Source organism: Hypanus sabinus, chromosome 29 (genome assembly GCF_030144855.1).
Source record: "Hypanus sabinus isolate sHypSab1 chromosome 29, sHypSab1.hap1, whole genome shotgun sequence".
NCBI classification, from domain to species: Eukaryota; Metazoa; Chordata; class Chondrichthyes; order Myliobatiformes; family Dasyatidae; genus Hypanus; species Hypanus sabinus.
Genome location: NC_082734.1, coordinates 34,857,345 through 34,876,421, shown reverse-complemented (window position 1 = coordinate 34,876,421; position 19,077 = coordinate 34,857,345). Strand labels below are relative to the sequence as shown.

Genomic DNA, 19,077 nt, shown 5'->3' with positions numbered 1-19,077 from the left:
TGAGATCTCAGTTGCATAATACCCAGCTGTGTTATCAGCCTGCAATGTATGGAACAGTACCGGCCTTTCAGCTCCTGATGTTGTCCTGACCTTTTAACCTGCTCTCAGATCAATCTAACCCTTCCTATAGTCCTCTATTTTTTTCCATAATTTGCTTAGTGAAGAGAAATTAAATGTCCCTAATGTATCTGCCTCTACCACCACCCCATGGACCCACCACTCTCTCTGTAAAAACCCTACCTGTGAGATCCCCCCCCATATTTTCCACCAAAAATTATGCCCACTCATTTTAGTTCATTCATGTTCAAGCTTGTTGTCATACATCCAAATGAAGCAACATTCCCCCAGAACAGAGTGCACCAACAAGACATACATCACACTCGGCACATAAACCAAGATATTACCATAAGCAAGTTAATAAAATATCATTTAAAGTACATGTAGTACGCAGCGCAGGAACACAGCTCCCAGTCCTAGTGACGAGATCTCGGTGCTGGCTGAGGATTGATGAGACTCTGAGAATGATACCTCTAGCTGTCCACCCAATCTATGCCTATCTGTGATCATAGATCTGACCTTGCACACTTTGCCGAGGTTACCCAAGGTAGGCACATTCAGAAAATCAGGAGGCATGGGAGCCAGGAAAGTCTGGCTGTGTGGATTCCGAATTGTCTTGCCGAAGGTGTTGGTAAAAGGAGCAGATTCCGTCTGGAATGCGCCTCTTTTTACTGCGTGTGCAAACCGTGAATTTGTGCGAATTCTGGTGACCATCTAGCACGATCGTTTTACAGCACCAGAGATTACTGATCGGGGTTCAAAACCTGCAACAGTATAGATTTCCTCCGGGTGCTCCAGATTCCCTCCCGCATTCCAAAGATGTACGGCTTAGAGTTATTGAGTTGTGGGCCCGAAGCGTGGCTGCCCGCAGAACATCACAAATAGTGATGCAAAAGATGCATTTGACTGCATGTGTTGATGAATATAGCTGATGCTTTTTTTAGGGTGTGATGTCTCGTTTGGAATGCCCTGTGTGAGAAGTACTCTGGGGGTGCATGCTTCCATCTCACCACGAGGTTTGGCAGTGTCAGAGTTCCTGCGTGACATCCACACACCTTCACAAAGTGAATGCCTGTGGAGCGCCAAGAAGAGGTTGGTTCAGTATCCCGGAATCTCCGGAGGGTGACGAGTGAGAGTGAGGGAAGGTGATCCCTAGAGTTTTGTCTATTATCCCTTGAATGGTGAGGCAATTTATGGTGCTGTTGAAAATGGAGAAAGACTTGGAGAAAACAAGAAGGAAATGGCCTGTCCCAGTGGTCAAGGGGAGCGAAACAAATTGCTTCACTGTGAGAATACGTACCGCCAATTCCTGTCCTCTGGGTCAGTATGTGTTTCTCCAGACGAGCTTGGAATTGGATCTCACCGCCCATCTGATTGTTGGTGCCGTTGTCCACCAGAAGGAAGGCAGAGTAGTTGTCATCCAGGGCGTACTGCGCCTCCGTGTCGTTGGTCACCGTGTACCTCACAGGAAAGGAGCCCTGGGCAGGTGAGAGCCAGTCCTGGCCTTGGAGATACACTGCCAAACACCCTGACTCCCACATTCACACTCACACTCCCATTCCAGCTCACAATCATAAACATGAGAACGTCTGCGGACGCTGCGAATCCAGAGCAACTCACACAAAACGCTGGAGGAACTCAGCAGGTCAGGCGGCATCTATGGGTAAGAGGAAACAGTAGACGTGTGGGGCTGAGACCCTTCTTCAGTACTGAGAAGGAAAGGGGTAGATGCCAGAGTAAAAAAGGTGGGGGGGGGGGGGGAAGAGACTAGCTGGAAGGTGACAGTGAGGCCAGTGGGAAGGAGTCGGATTTGTTTACTGGAACAATAAACTGATATTCATGCCATCAGGTTGGAGGTACCCAGATGGAATATAAGGTGTTGCTCCAGCACCCTGAGGGTAGTCTCCTCTTGTGCCAAGGCGAATAATAAACAAAACCCAAGAAATCACACCCTCACCCTTACTCATCACTTTGGAATAGGAATGGAAATGTAATTAAAATGTTTGGCCACCAGGAAATCCCACTTCTGGCAGATGGAGCGGAGGTGCTCGACGAAGTGGACCCCCAATTTATGACGGGTCTCACCAGTGTAGAGAAGGCTGCATCCACAGCACTGGACACAATGGACGACCCCAGCAGATTCACAGCTGAAGTGTTGTCTCACCTGGAAGGACTGTTTAGAGCCCTGAGTGGAGGTGAGGGAGCAGGTAAATGGGTAGGTGTAGCACTTTGGCCAGTTGCAGGGATAAGTGCCGGGAGGGAGGAATGGACTGGGGAATCATGGAGGGAATTATCCCTGAAAGCAAGGGGGGAAGGTATAGATATGTTTAGTGGTAGGATCCCTTTAGAGATGGCAGAAGTTGCGGAGGATAATGTGTTGGATGCAAAGGCTGATGGCGTGCTAGGTAAGGACAAGACAGTCTCTATTGCTATTAAGGGAATGGGAAAATGGATCTGGTGCAGATGTTTGGGAAGTGGAGGAGATGTAAGGGAGGGCAGCATTAATAGTAGAGGGAGGGAATTCCCTTTCTTTAAAGAAGGAGGACATCTCTAACTTCCTGGAACGGAAAGTCACATCCTGAGAACACATTCAGTGGAGGCAAAGAACTTGAGAAAAACAAACAACTTGTTTACAGAAAATGGGGTGGGAAGAGATAACCATGGGAATTTAAGGATGAGGTGGAAGTTAGAGGCAAAGTTGATAAAATTGACAAGCTCAGCATAGGTGCATGAAGCAGCACCAACACAGTTTTCAATGTAGTGAAGGAAGAGTTGGGGAGTATAACCAGGGAGCATAGACTGTTTTACATAGCCAACGAAGAGACAGGCATGGCTGGGCCCATGGTTACTCCTTGAGTCTGGAGAAAGTGTGAGGAGCCAAAGGAAACATCGTTCAGGCTGAGGACCATATTGAGGTAATGGAGGGGGATTGATTGGTTCTTTTGTCAAGAAAGAAACAGAGAGCTCTGAGGCCTGCATGATGGGGGATAGAACTATACAGGGACTGGACGTCCATGGTGAAGATGAGGCAGTCAGGGCCAGAGAATTGAAAGTTACTGAGAAGACTGGACATGAGAAGACTGGACATGAGAAGGTGGGAAGGGACTGAACCAAGGGGGACAGAACGGAATTGAGATATGGGGACATAAGTTCAGTAGGGCTGGAGTAGCAGAGACAATAGACCTACTCGGACAGTCTAGTTTGTGGATCACACACACACACGCACACACACACACACACACACACACACACACACACACACACACACACACACACACACACACACACACGCATGCACACGCACACGCACACGCACACACACACACCCATTCAGACATATTCACACTCCCATTCTCACACTCGCTCCATTTCACACATATTCACACTCTCATTCTCACACTCCTATTCCCACACTCAGCCCCACTCACATTCACACTCACACACACTCACACACTACATCCCTTTAACACATATTCACACTCAAGTTCTCATTCACATTCCCATTCTCACTCACACTCGCAGTCCTATTTCCCCATTCAGTCCCACCCATTCTTGCTCATACTCACTGACACTATCGTTTCTCCCACACTCACTCCCTTTCCCACACACGCTCACATTCCCATTCTCACTCATTCTCCCATTCCTATACTCACACACAATCCCATTTTCACAGACATGTACACACCCACACACACATTTACTGTGCTAATGTTACCTTGGGGTTCACAAGACAATTCCTATTGTACACCATTCCCCATGGTGCGATTGCCATGGCGACCACCTTGGTGGAAGTGTGGGTGCTTGCGGTGGTGTGATCACGCACTGCCTCGCCAACGTATTTTCCGATGCCCATCTGGAGCCCACTCGTCATGATCCAGGCTCCTGCCAGACAGGGCAAAACCAGGAGACGAGAATGAGTGACAGAGTCCGACTGAGAACTGCAGCGAAGTGCAACAACCCACAGCTAACGACAGAGACGATCAGTTCCGTTTACTGTACCTTGCATCATTCGTCCCAAAACCCTTCATAGCAACCTCCAATAAACCGCTCTCTCATCATTTGAATGTACTGACAGTTCAGCATCAAATTTATTTGTCCCTTTTCCATGCTGCCCTTAAACACCTTTTAAAATCTCTGAGGCACTTCCAAAATTCACTTTAAATTCCATAAGACCATATGACATAGGAGCAGAATTAGGCCATTTGGCTTATTGAGTCTGCTCGGTGATAAAGTCATAGCTGAATTATTTCCATTGCCTTGCCTTCTCCCTGTAACATTGACACACTTACGGGATAAGAACCTGGTTTAAATATACCCAACGGTTTGTCATCCACAGCCAGCTGTAACAATGAATTCACAGATTTACCACCCTCTGGCTAAAAAATTCCTCATCTCCATTCTAAAGGGATGTCCGTTCATTACGGGGCTCTGCTCTCTGGTCCTAGATGCTGCCACTATTGAAAACATCCTCTCCATCGTTCAATATTCGATAGGGTTCAATAAGATCTCACCTCGTTCTTCAAAGTTCCAGTGAGTACAGGCCAAGAGACCTCAAATATGCCTCACATGTTAACCCTTTCATTCCTGGGACCATTCTCATAAACCTGCTTTGGACCCACTCCAATGTCAGCATGTCCTTTTTATAGATATGGGGCTAAAAACTGTTCACAATACTCCAAGTGAGGTCTGGCCAATGTCTTACAAAGCCTCAGCATTATATCCTTGCTTTTATATTTCAGTCCTCTCAAAATCAATGCCAACATTACATCTTCCTTATTATCCGCTCATCCGGCAAGTTAGTCTTTAGGGAATCCTGCACAGGGGCTTCCAAGTCCCTTTGCCCCTCTGATTTTTGGGAATCCTGCGCTAGAATCCAAATCCCTTTGCCCCTCTGATTTTTGGGAATCCTGCACTAGGACCCAAGTCCCTTTGCACCTCTGATTTTTGGGAATCCTGCGCTAGAATCCAAATCCCTTTGCACCTCTGATTTTTGGGAATCCTGCACTAGGACCCAAGTCCCTTTGCACCCCTGATTTTTGGGAATCCTGCACTAGAATCCAAGTCCCTTTGCACCCCTGATTTTTGGGAATCCTGCACTAGAATCCAAATCCCTTTGCCCCTCTGATTTTTGGGAATCCTGCACTAGGACCCAAGTCCCTTTGCACCCCTGATTTTTGGGAATCCTGCACTAGAATCCAAATCCCTTTGCCCCTCTGATTTTTGGGAATCCTGCGCTAGAATCCAAATCCCTTTGCTCCTCTGATTTTTGGGAATCCTGCACTAGGACCCAAGTCCCTTTGCACCTTTGATTTCTGCATCTGCATCCCATTTTGACCTACACCTGTATTCTTTCTACTCACTGGACGACCAGACACTTCCCTGCACTGTGTTCCGTCTGCTTCTTCTTTGCCCGTTCTCCTGATCTGTCTAATCCTTCCGTAGACTCCCTGCTTCCTCAACCACTTACTCGGATTCCTGGAAAACTTATCAAAGCCCCATGTAACATCTAACAAAATGTGAAATATACAATTGTCTGGAAATTCAGTCAACAACCTTTCGTTTTTTTTAGTCAATAAACAACTTGTGAAGTGTTGCCTGTGCATTGCAGGAACGATGGCAGCTAATACGGTACAGCAAGCTCGCATGGTAGCCTGAGTGAACAGTGGCGGTAGGCACACCCTGCAGCTGGGGTGTTTCAACGGCAGTCAGCGAGGCCACCTTTGGAATATTAAGTGCAATTTTGGACAGTCTGCTGCGGGAAAGCTGCCATGAAGGTGAAAAGAGTGCAGACGAGATTTACAAAGCAGTCGCTGGGACTGGAGGGACTGAGTTATGGAGAGAGGTTGAGGGGGTTGGACTTCATTCAGTAGAGCATAGGAAAATGAGGGGTGACTTTGCAGAGGAGCAGAGGTAGGGTGGATGCACACAGTCTTTTCCCCAGACCTGGGGAATCAAGAACCAAACAACACGGGTTTAAGGTGAGAGGGGAGAGATTTAATAGGAACCTGAACAACATTTTCACCTCGCGAGTGGTCCAGATGTGGAAGGAGCTACCAGAGCAGGCACATTAATAACATATACAGGCTCTTATAACCATATAACCATATAACAATCACAGCACGGAAACAGGCCATCTTGGCCCTCCTAGTCCATGCCGAACCCTTAATCTCACCTAGTCCCACCTACCGGCACTCAGCCCATAACCCTCCACTCCTTTCCTGTCCATATACCTATCCAATTTTACCTTAAATGACACAACTGAACTGGCCTCTACTACTTCTACAGGAAGCTCATTCCACACAGCTATCACTCTTTGAGTAAAGAAATACCCCCTCGTGTTTCCCTTAAACCTGCCCCCTAACTCTCAAATCATGTCCTCTAGTTTGAATCTCCCCTACTCTCAATGGAAACAGCCTGTTCACGTCAACTCTATCTATCCCTCTCAAAATTTTAAATACCTCGATCAAATCCCCCCTCAACCTTCTACGCTCCAATGAACAGAGACCTAACTTGTTCAACCTCTTGGAGAGGTTTAGAGGAATATAGGTCAACAGCAGGCAGTGGGAATGCTGGTCACCGTGGATTAGTTGGGCTGTGCAGCCTCTTTCCAGGCTGTATGATTCTATAGAAAGCTAATTGTCTGCCTTGGACCCAAACCTTCTCCTGAGACGATGATGTCACACCAAATTTTGCCCATTTTCGTGACGGTGAACTGCTTATTGATTTGCACTTTGAAGAGCATCAACCCCAGAAGGAACCAGCAGTAAGAAGTGGCCTCACCAGTGCTTTGTGCAGCCTTGACTAGGCCCTGACGAAGAATGTCCTTCAACCAGGCCTTCACCTTCAGCTCCGCGTCTCCACCCACCACAGAGACGACCAGGTTGGGAGGGGTGAACTTCCAGGACTGTGTGATCAGGTGGTAGATAATGGCCGGATTTGTGTCCGAAGAAAGTCGTACAAACTGTGAATGAGACAGGAAATTAATAATGTTTACACGTTTGTAGCACTGTTCTCATCTCTGGATGCCTCAGACCAATGCTGTTCTTCTCAACTATGGTCACTGTCAAAAAGCAGGAAATATGACAGCCAGATACATGCACAGCAAGTTCCCACAGACAGTGTGGTAATCATAACCAGGTAGACTTCAAATTCATGTAAGTGAAGGGTGAATCTGAATCTGGGTCCAAATCTACAAGACTTCTCTTCAAGATGTCCCTATTTAATTAAGGGTTGGCACAATGGCACAGCAGGTAGAGCTGCTGCCTCATAGCGCCAGAAACCTGGGCTCAAACCTGACCTCTGCCACTGTCTGTGTGGAGTTTGCACGTTTTGCCTATGGATAAATATGCTTTCTATACCCCTCAGACATCTGATTTCGTGGGGTTAATTGGCCACTGTAAATTGACCTTAGTGTATAGGTGAGTGACAAATTCTAGAAGGATTGAATAGGAATGTGGGAAGGATAAGATATGGGATTAAAGTATTTATTTTATAGTAACAGTAACAGGCCCTTCACCCAATGAGCCTACACTCGTAACCTTCTCACCTTGGCTCACAACAAATTAGACTTGTTAGCTTCCGCTGAGTAACAGCCGCATAAACTCAGCAATGCATGGGTAATGGTGAGACAGCCATCTCCAATAAACAACACACGCTTAGGGTCAGTGTGATTCAGGTTCAACAACAACAGGAAAGTTGGAATGCTCCAATGAGAGAACGAAAGTTATGGTGAATGCTGTATAGATACTGCCCCATGCAAAAGTTATTGTTCACCAGGAAATTACAGAATTCACAATGGCATAAAATTAAAGTGGAAGTATATTTACAAATTTTTCAGCTTTAACAAAGAGTTAACAGGAAAAGGGCCCATTAGGGTTAAACCTGTCTATAACGTGCACATGAACATTAAAGCTCATTGCTGGGTAGTCCGGTGCTTCGCTTTAATTACTCACAGCACTGAACCCACGTCCTGCTTTAAAACCACCCGCCACAGTTTGAACTTCCCTTGAATTTTGTTACAAACTAGCTGGCTGATTCAGTAGTATTGGCATTTCCTCTTTGGAGCCATTTGTCTGCACAAAAATCTTCTTCCAACGCTGTCTGTCCTCTACGCTGGGTTCTGCAAGCATCTTGTGCTCTTCTCCACTCTTCACTTCTCCCCCAACTCCTGCAGAAAGACCCAAAACCAACCCACGTTCTCCTAGAAATTTGATGCTGCCAACATGTTATCAAGACAAACCTGACTGGATGACACAACATTCCTAAGTGGGTCAAATGACTCCTTATCTTAACAGAAACCAAAATACAGGACAGTAAAGTTTGATTAACAGAACACAGAACACTGCGTTTTACAGAAAAGTTGCAAAAAGTAAAATACCCAACAGGATAACTGCAGTAATGCAATAAAACATGTTCTTAACCAGGGTATTAAATTCACACCCCCCCCCCAACAAAAATAGTCATGTTCTCATGACTTTGAAACTTATTACACCATTACTAATAACATAGTATTCAAATGAATGTTGTGATTACAGGACCTCCAATCCACTTGTAAATGGAAGTAACATATCTCACCATTGGGAATAACACAGACGTATTACATATCAGTCAGCCCATTTGGAGGTTTCCTGACTCTCTGAAAGCTTCTTATCTCAATTTCAGCTTCTTCAGTCTTAGCCACTCCGTGTGACCGTTCCTCTTAACTTGGAGATGCCTCGCCCGTCTGTCACTCGTACCTTCCTGCAGCTCAGTTCCTCCTTACCCCTGACTGAATTCAGCTTCTAATCCAATTATATTTGAGCCCAGTTGCCCTTCACTGTCTAATATCATGCCCAGCTGTCTCATCCACACCCCCCCCCCCAAAATAGATCCAGGTCCGGACTGGAAGAGTCAGATGTCCCTTCATCAACTTTTGGGAAGTTTACATAAGGTAGGGTGTACCACATTCCCATTTCTTCATCCTCTGAGTCTGCACAGGCTTCAGTGGGTTCACGGTTTCTTTTCAGATCTCTCCACTGAAATCACACTATTTTCTGGCTTATCCTCAGCTTCTTGCCTTTCTTTTCTGCTTCTCCGTTGCAGAGTTCTTTCACTCCATGTCAGACTCTGGGTCATGTGCACTCCCTGCCCTAGGGGTAAAAAGTGATACTGATGGAGAATTTTGACAGGGCCATTCCTATCTTCTGGCTTCAACCGGAACTCTGACAAATTTGGCATCTGGCTCTCCACTACATATGGCGTAGAGACCCAGTGGTCAGCCAATTTATGCTTCCCCTGTGGTCCCAAATTTCTTGTTAGATCTCTATCTCCAGGTATCAGTTGAGAGAACTTGATCATTTTATCATATCTCTTCTTCTTTCCTTGGTTTTGTTTGGTAGCCAAAACCACTGCCAGCTGATAAGCTTTTAGCAGTTCTTTCCTCATGTCAGACACATGCTTGAGATACAAGTTCTTCCACTGTTTCCAAAGCAAAGCTCCACAGGTAACCTCATTTCATCTAAGAACATCAAATAGTATGACGAGTAGCCAGTGGCTTCACTCTGAGTGCAGTTCTAACAGAGAATCAATTGTCCAATATGCTGGCCCCACTTGCTCTTTTTGTTGGCACCCAGAGTTCCTGTTGAATCTCTCAGGCTGAGTATCACCTTGTGGGTGATATGACGTAGTCCTTGACTTCTCAGCTCCAAGCATGCTCAATAACTGATGCATGAGCCAACTCTCAAAATCCCTTCCCTGATCAATGTGTATCCTTCTCAGGAGGACATAACAAATAAAATATTTCTCGCATAACACTTTTTCAACTGTGGGTGCTCTCTGATCCTTTGTGGGAAGGCTTGAGCACATCTGGTGTAGTGGTCAGTGATGACCAAGACATTCGCAGTATTACTAGAATGAGCCTCTATGGAAAGGAAATCCATATACACTAAATCAAGTGGTCCCATGCTTTGTAGATGAGACAAGGGAGCAACTCTCCCTCGAACTTGGCAACATATACAGCAGATAGTCACTTAAATTGTCTACCACGGCCCATTTCAATGCCAGAAACTCCAATTTGTGCACAGGGTAGTTCCATTTGGATGGTGACAAACAGGCCTCAACCTGTTACCTTGATCCTGATATAAAACGCCACCTAATCCTTCACGGCTACAGTCTGTATGTAGTACATACAGCAACTGGGGGTTTGCAAAGGCAAGCACAGGTGCTTTAGGCAATAACTCTTTCAGCATCTGAAAAGCCTCTTCACACTTTGCATCCCATCTTTCCCCGAAAGACTCTGAAGGCTAAGATAAACCTTGGCTTCTTCTCCCTTTGTTCTCCCTTTCTTCGCTGAGGGAGAGTAACCACACAGGAGATGATTCGAAGGGTGGTTTACTCTGGAGTAGTCCTTCACAAATCTCCAGTAGTACCCACAAAATCCAAGGAATGAACATAGGGGATTTACATTCTTGGACCTTGACCATGTTGCTCCTGCCTCTATCTTAGATGGATCCATAGCCACTCCAACTTAAGGGACTATATATATGAGACACTATATAGTTGACCAACATCTTACAGAACTGACACTTGTCCAATGACAGTTCTAACCTTTAGCTTTCAGGCAGACTAACACCTTCAGTAGTCTTGTCTCATTCTCCTCAAGAGTTGGACCCGAACTCTATGAGATCATCCAAGTACATCAGTACCTCAAATATTTCATTGTCTCCAACAGTCTGTTCCATGACATGTTGGAAAGTAGCAGGTGCTCCTGATATGCCCTGAGATGTCCTTTCATACTGAAAGAATCCAGGCAGACATATGAATGCCATCTTTTCTTCTTCTCTCATGGGTTTTTGATAATACCCACTTTTTAGATCTACACACTGAACCATTTGCTTTCACTTAAGTAGGCCAGAGCATTTTCAATCCATGAAACAGCATATTGGTCTGGGACTGTACATCTAATTCAGTGTTTGATAATCAGCATGCATTTGTACAGCACCTTCCCATTCTTTTTCCTCACAGAAACTATGGGTGATTCATGGGGACTCCTCAACTGAGTGGTAATTCCAACTTCCTTCAGTTTAAGCAGGTGCTTAACCTTTGCTGCTGCTAAGCACTGAGACCTCTCTCGGAAAGGCAATTTGCATCCCACGTCAGAGAGTAATATCTCTTCCTGAGATATTCCTGACAATCATTGTAATCTTGTTTACATAGACAGCCGAAGATCTCTGCAGTTCAGCTCTCACCAGCACTCTGCAGTTAAGCTTGACTCTTCTTCCTGATCATCCAGGGATTTCACCAGGAAGACCAAGGTGTTGGGCATTGCAGCAAATTTGGGGGTTCCTGTCACTCTAGCTACTCCTCCAGGATGTACATGACAAGTTTATACTGGGTATTCCACCTAGTTTCTCATTTATGCTCATCTTCCTGCTTTGTACCTTCTCAGAAGCAGCTCTGACCACAGGATGAATGAACAAGGTTTTCAAAAACTTCTCTCCATTTCTCTCCTTGCATGCTCCCATGAGACTTCTCAATGATTTGTTCTCACAAGAATGGAAGCTTCACCTTTTTTTGACCGGATCTGGGCAGCCCAACACTAATGAATCAATAGTTTCAGCTACTCCAACATCTGCTTCCAAAACTCCAGTTTCAACAAGAAGTAACCATCATATGGGTACTCATCAGCACTAAGCCCCAAATCTCAAGGGCACTGAGAGACATCAATGGTAAATGTGTCAAATACCAGTTGTAAAAGTATCTGTAGAGTAAAGTAACTGAGAACCTGTATCATGTAAGGCTCTAGCACAATCATCTTCAATCTGTATATGGATACATCAGAGTTTGTAAGCCTATAGGAGTAGTGTTTTGCACTTTAGTACTTGTGGTGATACACTGATTGGACCATGTTTGCTCCAGGACATTGTGCCATTCCATTACTGGGTCCCTCTGTAGTTTTCCCTCTTCTTTTTCCTGATTGATTAACCACTGATTTACTTTTCAAAGATTTTCCTGTCACTCACAGTTTCACTTGAAACGTCTATCTTCTCCACAGTTGTTACAGAAAATATTGATTATCTCCAGATAAAAAAGACTGTTTCAGCAGCATTCCTCTGCTTAGTAAGTCCTACAGGTGGGCTGGGTTTGCCAGTGAACTTGTCACATTTATCTGCAGTATTAGCAGATATCAACCAAGATACCTAGTTTTGCATGTTTTCACTTCATTTTGCAAAACCTCTACCTGTGTGGTGTCAGATTCAGTTTATTGTCATTTATAAACCACAAATACAATGCAGTTAAAAAATGAGACAACGTTCTCCGGAATGATATCACGAAAAAGCACAAAACAGACCACACAAGAAAAACCACATAAAGTTTGGTAATCCCCAATCCAGAGTCCGAAGAGGCTGCTGCGTATCGATATCGCGCTACCATCTTAGCACGCTCCCCGGAAAGGAGCTACAAACCCATCAGACAAACCTAAAGCTACAAGACCTACACAAAACCACATAGTTACATATAGTTATAGTTAACATATAGTTTCAACAGTGCAAAGCAATAATCTGATAACGAGCAGTCCGTGCACGTGAGTCTCAAAGTCCCGACAGCCCATCATCTCACGCAGACAGTAGAAAGAAGAAAAACTCTTCCTGCCATGAACCTCCAGCGCTGCAGTTTGCCGATACGGCACTTTGCGAAACCTGACCACAGCCAACTCAGAGTCCGTCCAAAAACTTTGAGCCTCCGACCAGCCCTCCGATACCGAGCACCATCTCTGCCGAGCACTTCGACCCTGGCCCCGGCCGCCATGCAGCAGGCAAAGCCAAGGATTCGAGGCCTTCCTCCCGGAGATTTTTCTGATCGCACAGTAGCAGTGGCAGTGAAACAGGCATTTCAAAAGTTTCAACAGATGTTCCTCCGTGCTTTACACGTCCATCCCCATCAAATCAGGATTGTACACGGCTCCCTACTTGACAGATAACAGATATTCATTCCTGGAGTGGCCGCTGCGTCGCACCACCATCTTGCAACAGTGGGCAAGGGCCACAACTGAAGACATTGCCTGACTGTTGGAATTATTCTGTTCCTCTAAAATATTTTCCTCCTCTCTTGCTCTCAAAGTAACTGAGTAAAATATGGAGGAGGGTGAGGATGGACCAGTTCAAAATTTAAATCAACAGCTGAAGGACATCAGACTAAGTCTTCCCCTCACTCCACAGAAAAAAGAACCTGTTTTTAAAATCTTCACCTTCAGCATATTCACCACATTCAGTTACATTCTCGGCAACTCTAAAGATATGAACTGGCCATGGCTGCCTCTCCAGGTACCCCTCTGCTATCAGGCAGTGTGAACTCAGTCATGTCACTGGTGGTGTGAACTAGCATGGCATTTTTACAACTGATTCATCTAAATGTCAATCAATCAGTGTAACTTTCCCCAATACTTCACAGAATTCACCATTCCATATAACATGTCATCAATAATTCTGGCAGAAACCTCACTCAGAACACAACTATTTTGAGTGGATAACTCCTTCTTGTTGCACCAGACCTTAATTCTGTATTAGAAGACCTTAATTATGATGCACTTAAAACACCAATTTAAACATAGGCTTAACCAAAATAAACCACTTCACCAATCTTTGTACAGCATTCATACATAATTTCATCCCAGATGAGCCCCCCAAAATGTAACCCTCTCACTGTGGCTCATAACAAATTAACTTCGTTAGCTATCTCTAGCTAACAGCCACGTGACTCAGCAATGTGTGAGTAATGGTGAGACTGCCATCTCCAACAAACACCAGTCTATGGTCGGTGTGATTCTGGTTCAACCAAACAGAAAAGTTGGAATGTTACATTGAGAGAATGAAGGTTATGGTGAATGCTGTATAGATACTGCTCCATACACAAATTATTGTTCACCAGGAAATAATGGAACTTACACTGACATAAACTTAAAGTGGAAGTATATTTACAAAGTTTTCAATTTTTAACAAAGAGTTAACAGAAAAAGGACCCATTGTGGTTAAACCCGTCTATAATATGCACTTGAACATTGGAGATCATTGCTGGGTAGGCAGGTGCTTCGCTTTAATTACTCACGGCGCTGAACCTGCGTTTTGCATTAAAAACACCAGCCACAGTTTGAACTTCCCTCTAAGTGGGAAGCCTAGAAGTATTGCACTTCCTCAATGGAACCATTTGTCTGCACAAAGAACTTCTTCCAACGGTGCCTGTCCTTTGGGCAGGGTTCTGTGAGCATACTCTGTTGTGCTCTTCTCCGCTCCCCATTTCTCCCCCAACTCCTGCAGAAAGACCCTAAACCAACCCATGTTCTCCTAGAAATTTGATGCCGCCAATCTCTCTCGAATGTTTCATGGCATCCCATTGGCCAGAATATTATCAAGACAAACCTGACTGGCTGACACAACATTCCTGGTTCAAGTGACTCCTTATGTTAACAGAAACCAAAATACTAGACTGTAAAGTTTGATTATCAGAACACACTATGTTTTACGGAAAAGTTGTGGATAATAAAATACCCAACAGCGTAACTGTAGTAATATAATAAAACATGTTCTTAACCAGGGTATTACATAGCTGTTGACCAATTGACATACTAACTCGTCTGTCTTTGGAATATGGGAGGAAACCAGAGCACCCAGAGGAAAGGAACACATCACAGGGAGAACATGCAAACTCTGTACAGACAGTGGCAGAAATGTATGTGTGTGGCTGGTGCTGTAATAGTGTTACACTAACCACAACGTTACTGTGCCACCCCAGTAAGTAGGATTGATACAAATAGTAAAGTAGGATTAGTGGTTAATAGGAGCATGGACTTGATAGGCTGAAGGGCCTCTTTCCTGCTGTCTCTCTATGACTCTACAACTTGGTGCTACATGATATTACTTCCTCCCACTGGAGAGAACCGGCTCTCTTGGTTCCTCCAGAATATAATACCTCTCAGGATGCAGATCCCTCTCAGCCCACCAGGTTTTTGGTGTGGAGTTGTCTGGTGTCCAAGATGAATCAGGAATTTCCTAGCTGGGAGATGAGATTGCAACTGTAACAGAGACTCCTCAATGCGGATACCTCCATCTGTTGCTTCCCTCCTCTGCGTCCACAGTACAGAACTGTAATAGTTAGCGCAATTGCTTTACAGCAGCCGGATATAACCGGGGTTCACTGTCCGTAAGGAGCTTGTACATTCTCCCTGTGTTTGTGTGGGTTTCCTCTGGGTGCTCCAGTTTCCTCCCACATTCCAAAGGCACGTGGTTAATATAGGGTTAATGAGATTTGGGCATGCAACGTTGGAACCTGAAGTGTAGCCAACACTTGCAAACGTCCTGCAAAATCTTGGCTGATGTGATTTAATGCAAAGGATGTATTTCACTGTCCCAAGAAATCCAGCAGATGCTGGAAATCCTGCAAAGCAACACACACAAAATGCTGGAGGAACTCAGCAGGCCGGCAGCATACCTGGAACTGAATAAACCGTTGATGTTCTGGGCTAAGACTCAGTTTCATTTCCATAGATGCTGCCTGACCTGCTGAGTTCCTCGGCATTTGCTGTGTGTTGCTGATGGATCTCACTGTATGTGACAAATAAAAGCTAATCAATAAATCTTCTCTCAGCTTTTGCCTCTCATGGAGGGAGCTGACCAAGAACTTCGAACTTACCACCATACCCACCCAGGGCCAGAAGAAGCAGGTCAGCTATGATCTTATCAGATTGCAGAGCAGGCTCAAGGCCTTCTCCAGCTCCTGATCCATGTGTCTATCTTATAGGAATCAGCAGAGACTTGGAGGGAAGTTTCAATTGGCCCATTGAGAAAGAGTGCGGGCAATGGCGTAAATTGGCGAACATGTTCATAGGGCTAGCCCACATGGGTTGGACAGAATAATCTCTGATCTCTCAAAGTTTTGGTGGAAACTTTTCACAGACTACACTTGCAGCCATCATCAATTCCCATCCCAATTGTGCTTGAACTGTGAGTTACTGGACTACTTTCGAGAGCCCGCCTCTGGGTCTGGAGTTGCTTACATATCTGCGAAGTCCTTCACCAAAGGTTTTACTGAACTAGATCTGGTAGTTGATTAATTTATTGGTCTGAAAATTAAGTTAGAACTTAAACAATGGGGGAGCAGGAAGGCTCAGCAGGCAGTGCTGCTGCTGTCTAGCTACAGACCTGGGTTCAATTCTGACCTTGGGCACTGACTGTGTGAAGTTTTCACGATCTCCCCGTGGATTTCATCTGGTTTCATTCCACATTCCAAAGATGTGAAGATGTGCCTTGAGGCTAATTGGCCTCTGTAAATAAGCTTAGGTACGTGTTTGTGGTGAACTACGTATACCTGTCTGGACACCCCCCCCCCCCCCCCCCTGCACACTGCTCCTGTAGCTCCTCCCACTGACTGTGGCTCCTCCCACAGACCCCGGTATAAAGGCGATTGAGGCCTGAGCCCTGCCCTCAGTCTCCAGGATGTAGTATGGTGGTCAATTGCTGCTTGTTCTTTCTTCCAGTCAATAAAAGCCGATATCTCACCTCCTGTCTCAGAGAATTATTGATGGTGCATCAGTGTTTAAAGGATCAAAGATTTTTTGTGAGTGCTGTGTGAGAGAAAATAAATTTGCAGGGGTGCAGAGCAATGATAGTAGGGATAGGAATCATGGGAGTCAGCATGGCCTAATGGGCTGAATGGCCTCCCACATTGTGAAGACATACAGATTAGAGTTAGTAAGTTGTGGGCGTGCTGTACTGGCACTGTAAACATGGTGACGCTTGTGGGCTGCCCCTGCACATGACACAAACGCCGTATTTCACTGCTTGGATGTTTTGATATACATGTGACAAATTGAGCTAAGCCATAGCTAACGAGTGTAAGGTCAGGCAATTGTCTCTCCACTGAAGACATCTGAAGCTGATTCTGTGAAAATGATTCCAGTTTTATTTCCCCTGGTGGCTGTGGCAGGGTTTGAACTCGATCACCAGAGTTTTAATCACAAAGTCTCCGTGGCCCTCCCCTTAACCAGAGGCAACTTCCTGCTGTTGTTAGGCAGGTGAATCACACACACTTTTGGGGTAAAACTGAACTGTTCCCTGTTTCCTCATTATGCTATCACCAACTTGTTCATTCAAGAAAAGGCCTGGTGACATGCTCAGGCAGCCCTTAGCTGACGGCTGACTGTGATGAGGCTGTTTTTCTTAAGGATCCAGGAATTACCTAAAGAGCCCACACTGACCGTCTGTCACTCGCTGCCGTGGAACTGGGTGAGAAGGGAGAACAAAACTGACACCATTACTTGAAGCATTTCACACAGCTTGCCTCTGGATGTCCCACACACCCTGCTCCTTAGTCTTTGACCACCTAAAATCACAAGGCACATTTGTGAAGAAGGTCTCCGTATGGACACATTCCAGCCTTTGGGACTCGATCCTGAATTCAACAATTTCAAATACCCAGCCCTTCCTGTGGCCAGGCCTGCTAAGAAGTCACCAGATTTTCATCAGTATTTCCTTTTGTTTCAGACTGCCATGTTGTGTTCTGCATCTCACTGTTCCAACATGTCCTCTTGTGTTTCTCTCTCACGCAGAATGCTTGCAGCAGCCAAAACACTACATCATCTAGGCAACCCTATCAGAAACACCGCTCCCTTCCTCCTCTCTGCAACTTCAAATTCAAGATTCAGGATTGTTTATTGTCATTCTTCAATACACATGTGGACAGGAGAACAAAATGGTTGTTACTGTGGATCTGATGCAGCATTAAAAAAACACAATAAGCATAAAGAACACAAAATAAACAGAAAAGTGGTACAATCGGACACAATGTACATGTAACTGCATGAGTTGATTATGAAGTGTGTTGTGATTTCTCATTTCTCTGGTTCTGAAAAAGGTCGATTGACCTGAAACATTAAGCATTGACCCTGCCTGTCCTGCTGACTACTTGAGTCTTCATTTCAGGATGTGTAGTTTAAAAAAAATCTTTACAGCAGCGTAGGCACCAGTTCTGGTCAAATACACATCAGTGAGTATCCACAGATTAGCAGGTTAGGGAGAAAAGGTTCAAATCCCACTCTAGAGATGTTTGTATAAGAGAAACACCTCCATGCAGTACTGAGAGGACACAGTGCTCTCTTTTGGGGGTAACATTTAAACTGTGACTCTCCCTGCCTTTCTGTAAAATAGAAAGTTTACAGCATTTATCGAGGGAAAATCAGGGTGGCATAGCAGTGCGACAGTTTGTGTTACAGCAAACTGCAGCCAGTGACCTGGGTTCAATTCCACTGCTCTTTGTAAGGAATTTGTACATTCGCTCCATGACCGTGTGGACTTTCTCTGAGTGCTCCCATCTGCAGATTTTCTTTTTTGGGTTGGTCACGTGGGTTCAATTGGGCAGAGTGGGCTCGTTGGGCCAGAAGTTCCTGTCACCAGCTGTATCTCTAAATCAGGGGTTCCCAACCTTTTTCATGCATGGACTCCTACCATTAATCAAGCAGTCCATGGTTCTAACTCAAATATACAGCGGATTCTGGTCAACCGGGATACATCAGGATCAGGACATTTTGGCCCAATTAAGTGGCTGCTCCAGTTAGCAAAAGTTTCATGGTAATACGTTTGTAGTTAAAAAGGTATTAAAAAAAGGCATATTACTGTTTAACTGAGTAAATGATGTATGTAAATAAAATACAGAACACTAAAATAAAACTATGTATTAGTTCTTAATAGTTATTGATGGAGGAATTCATCCAGTGTACAGTACAATGTTCTTTTGAAAAACTGCAAATGAACAAAATCAGTGCAGACACCTAGTGCAGATAATGGACTGTCTCCATGCAATGACTGCATTCTTCAAGTCTTCATTTTCATTGTACCATTCAAGATACAGCTGGCCCCTGTTTTTCAAACATTTGCTTTACGACAGCTCGCTGTTATGAAAGACCTACATTAGTACCTGTTTTCGCTAACCAAAGAGGATTTTTCCTTTTACTAAAAAAAAAGGCGCCTGCTTTATACATGTGTTTACCCTGAG

The 19,077-nt window shown here is 44.9% G+C and overlaps 1 protein-coding gene across 2 annotated transcripts in view; it reads right to left on the bottom strand.

Annotated features, from left to right (window-relative positions):
• LOC132383235 (transient receptor potential cation channel subfamily M member 4-like) overlaps positions 1 to 19,077 on the bottom strand; it is a 115,691-nt gene that overhangs the window by 85,179 nt on the left and 11,435 nt on the right. For both annotated transcript variants that reach the window (XM_059954154.1, XM_059954155.1), the window contains 3 exons: positions 6,838 to 7,018; positions 3,773 to 3,939; positions 1,358 to 1,535 (listed from right to left, as the gene is read on the bottom strand). In XM_059954154.1, coding sequence (XP_059810137.1) covers positions 1,358 to 1,535; positions 3,773 to 3,939; positions 6,838 to 7,018 — 526 coding nt within the window. The remainder of the gene's footprint in view (positions 1 to 1,357; positions 1,536 to 3,772; positions 3,940 to 6,837; positions 7,019 to 19,077) is intronic.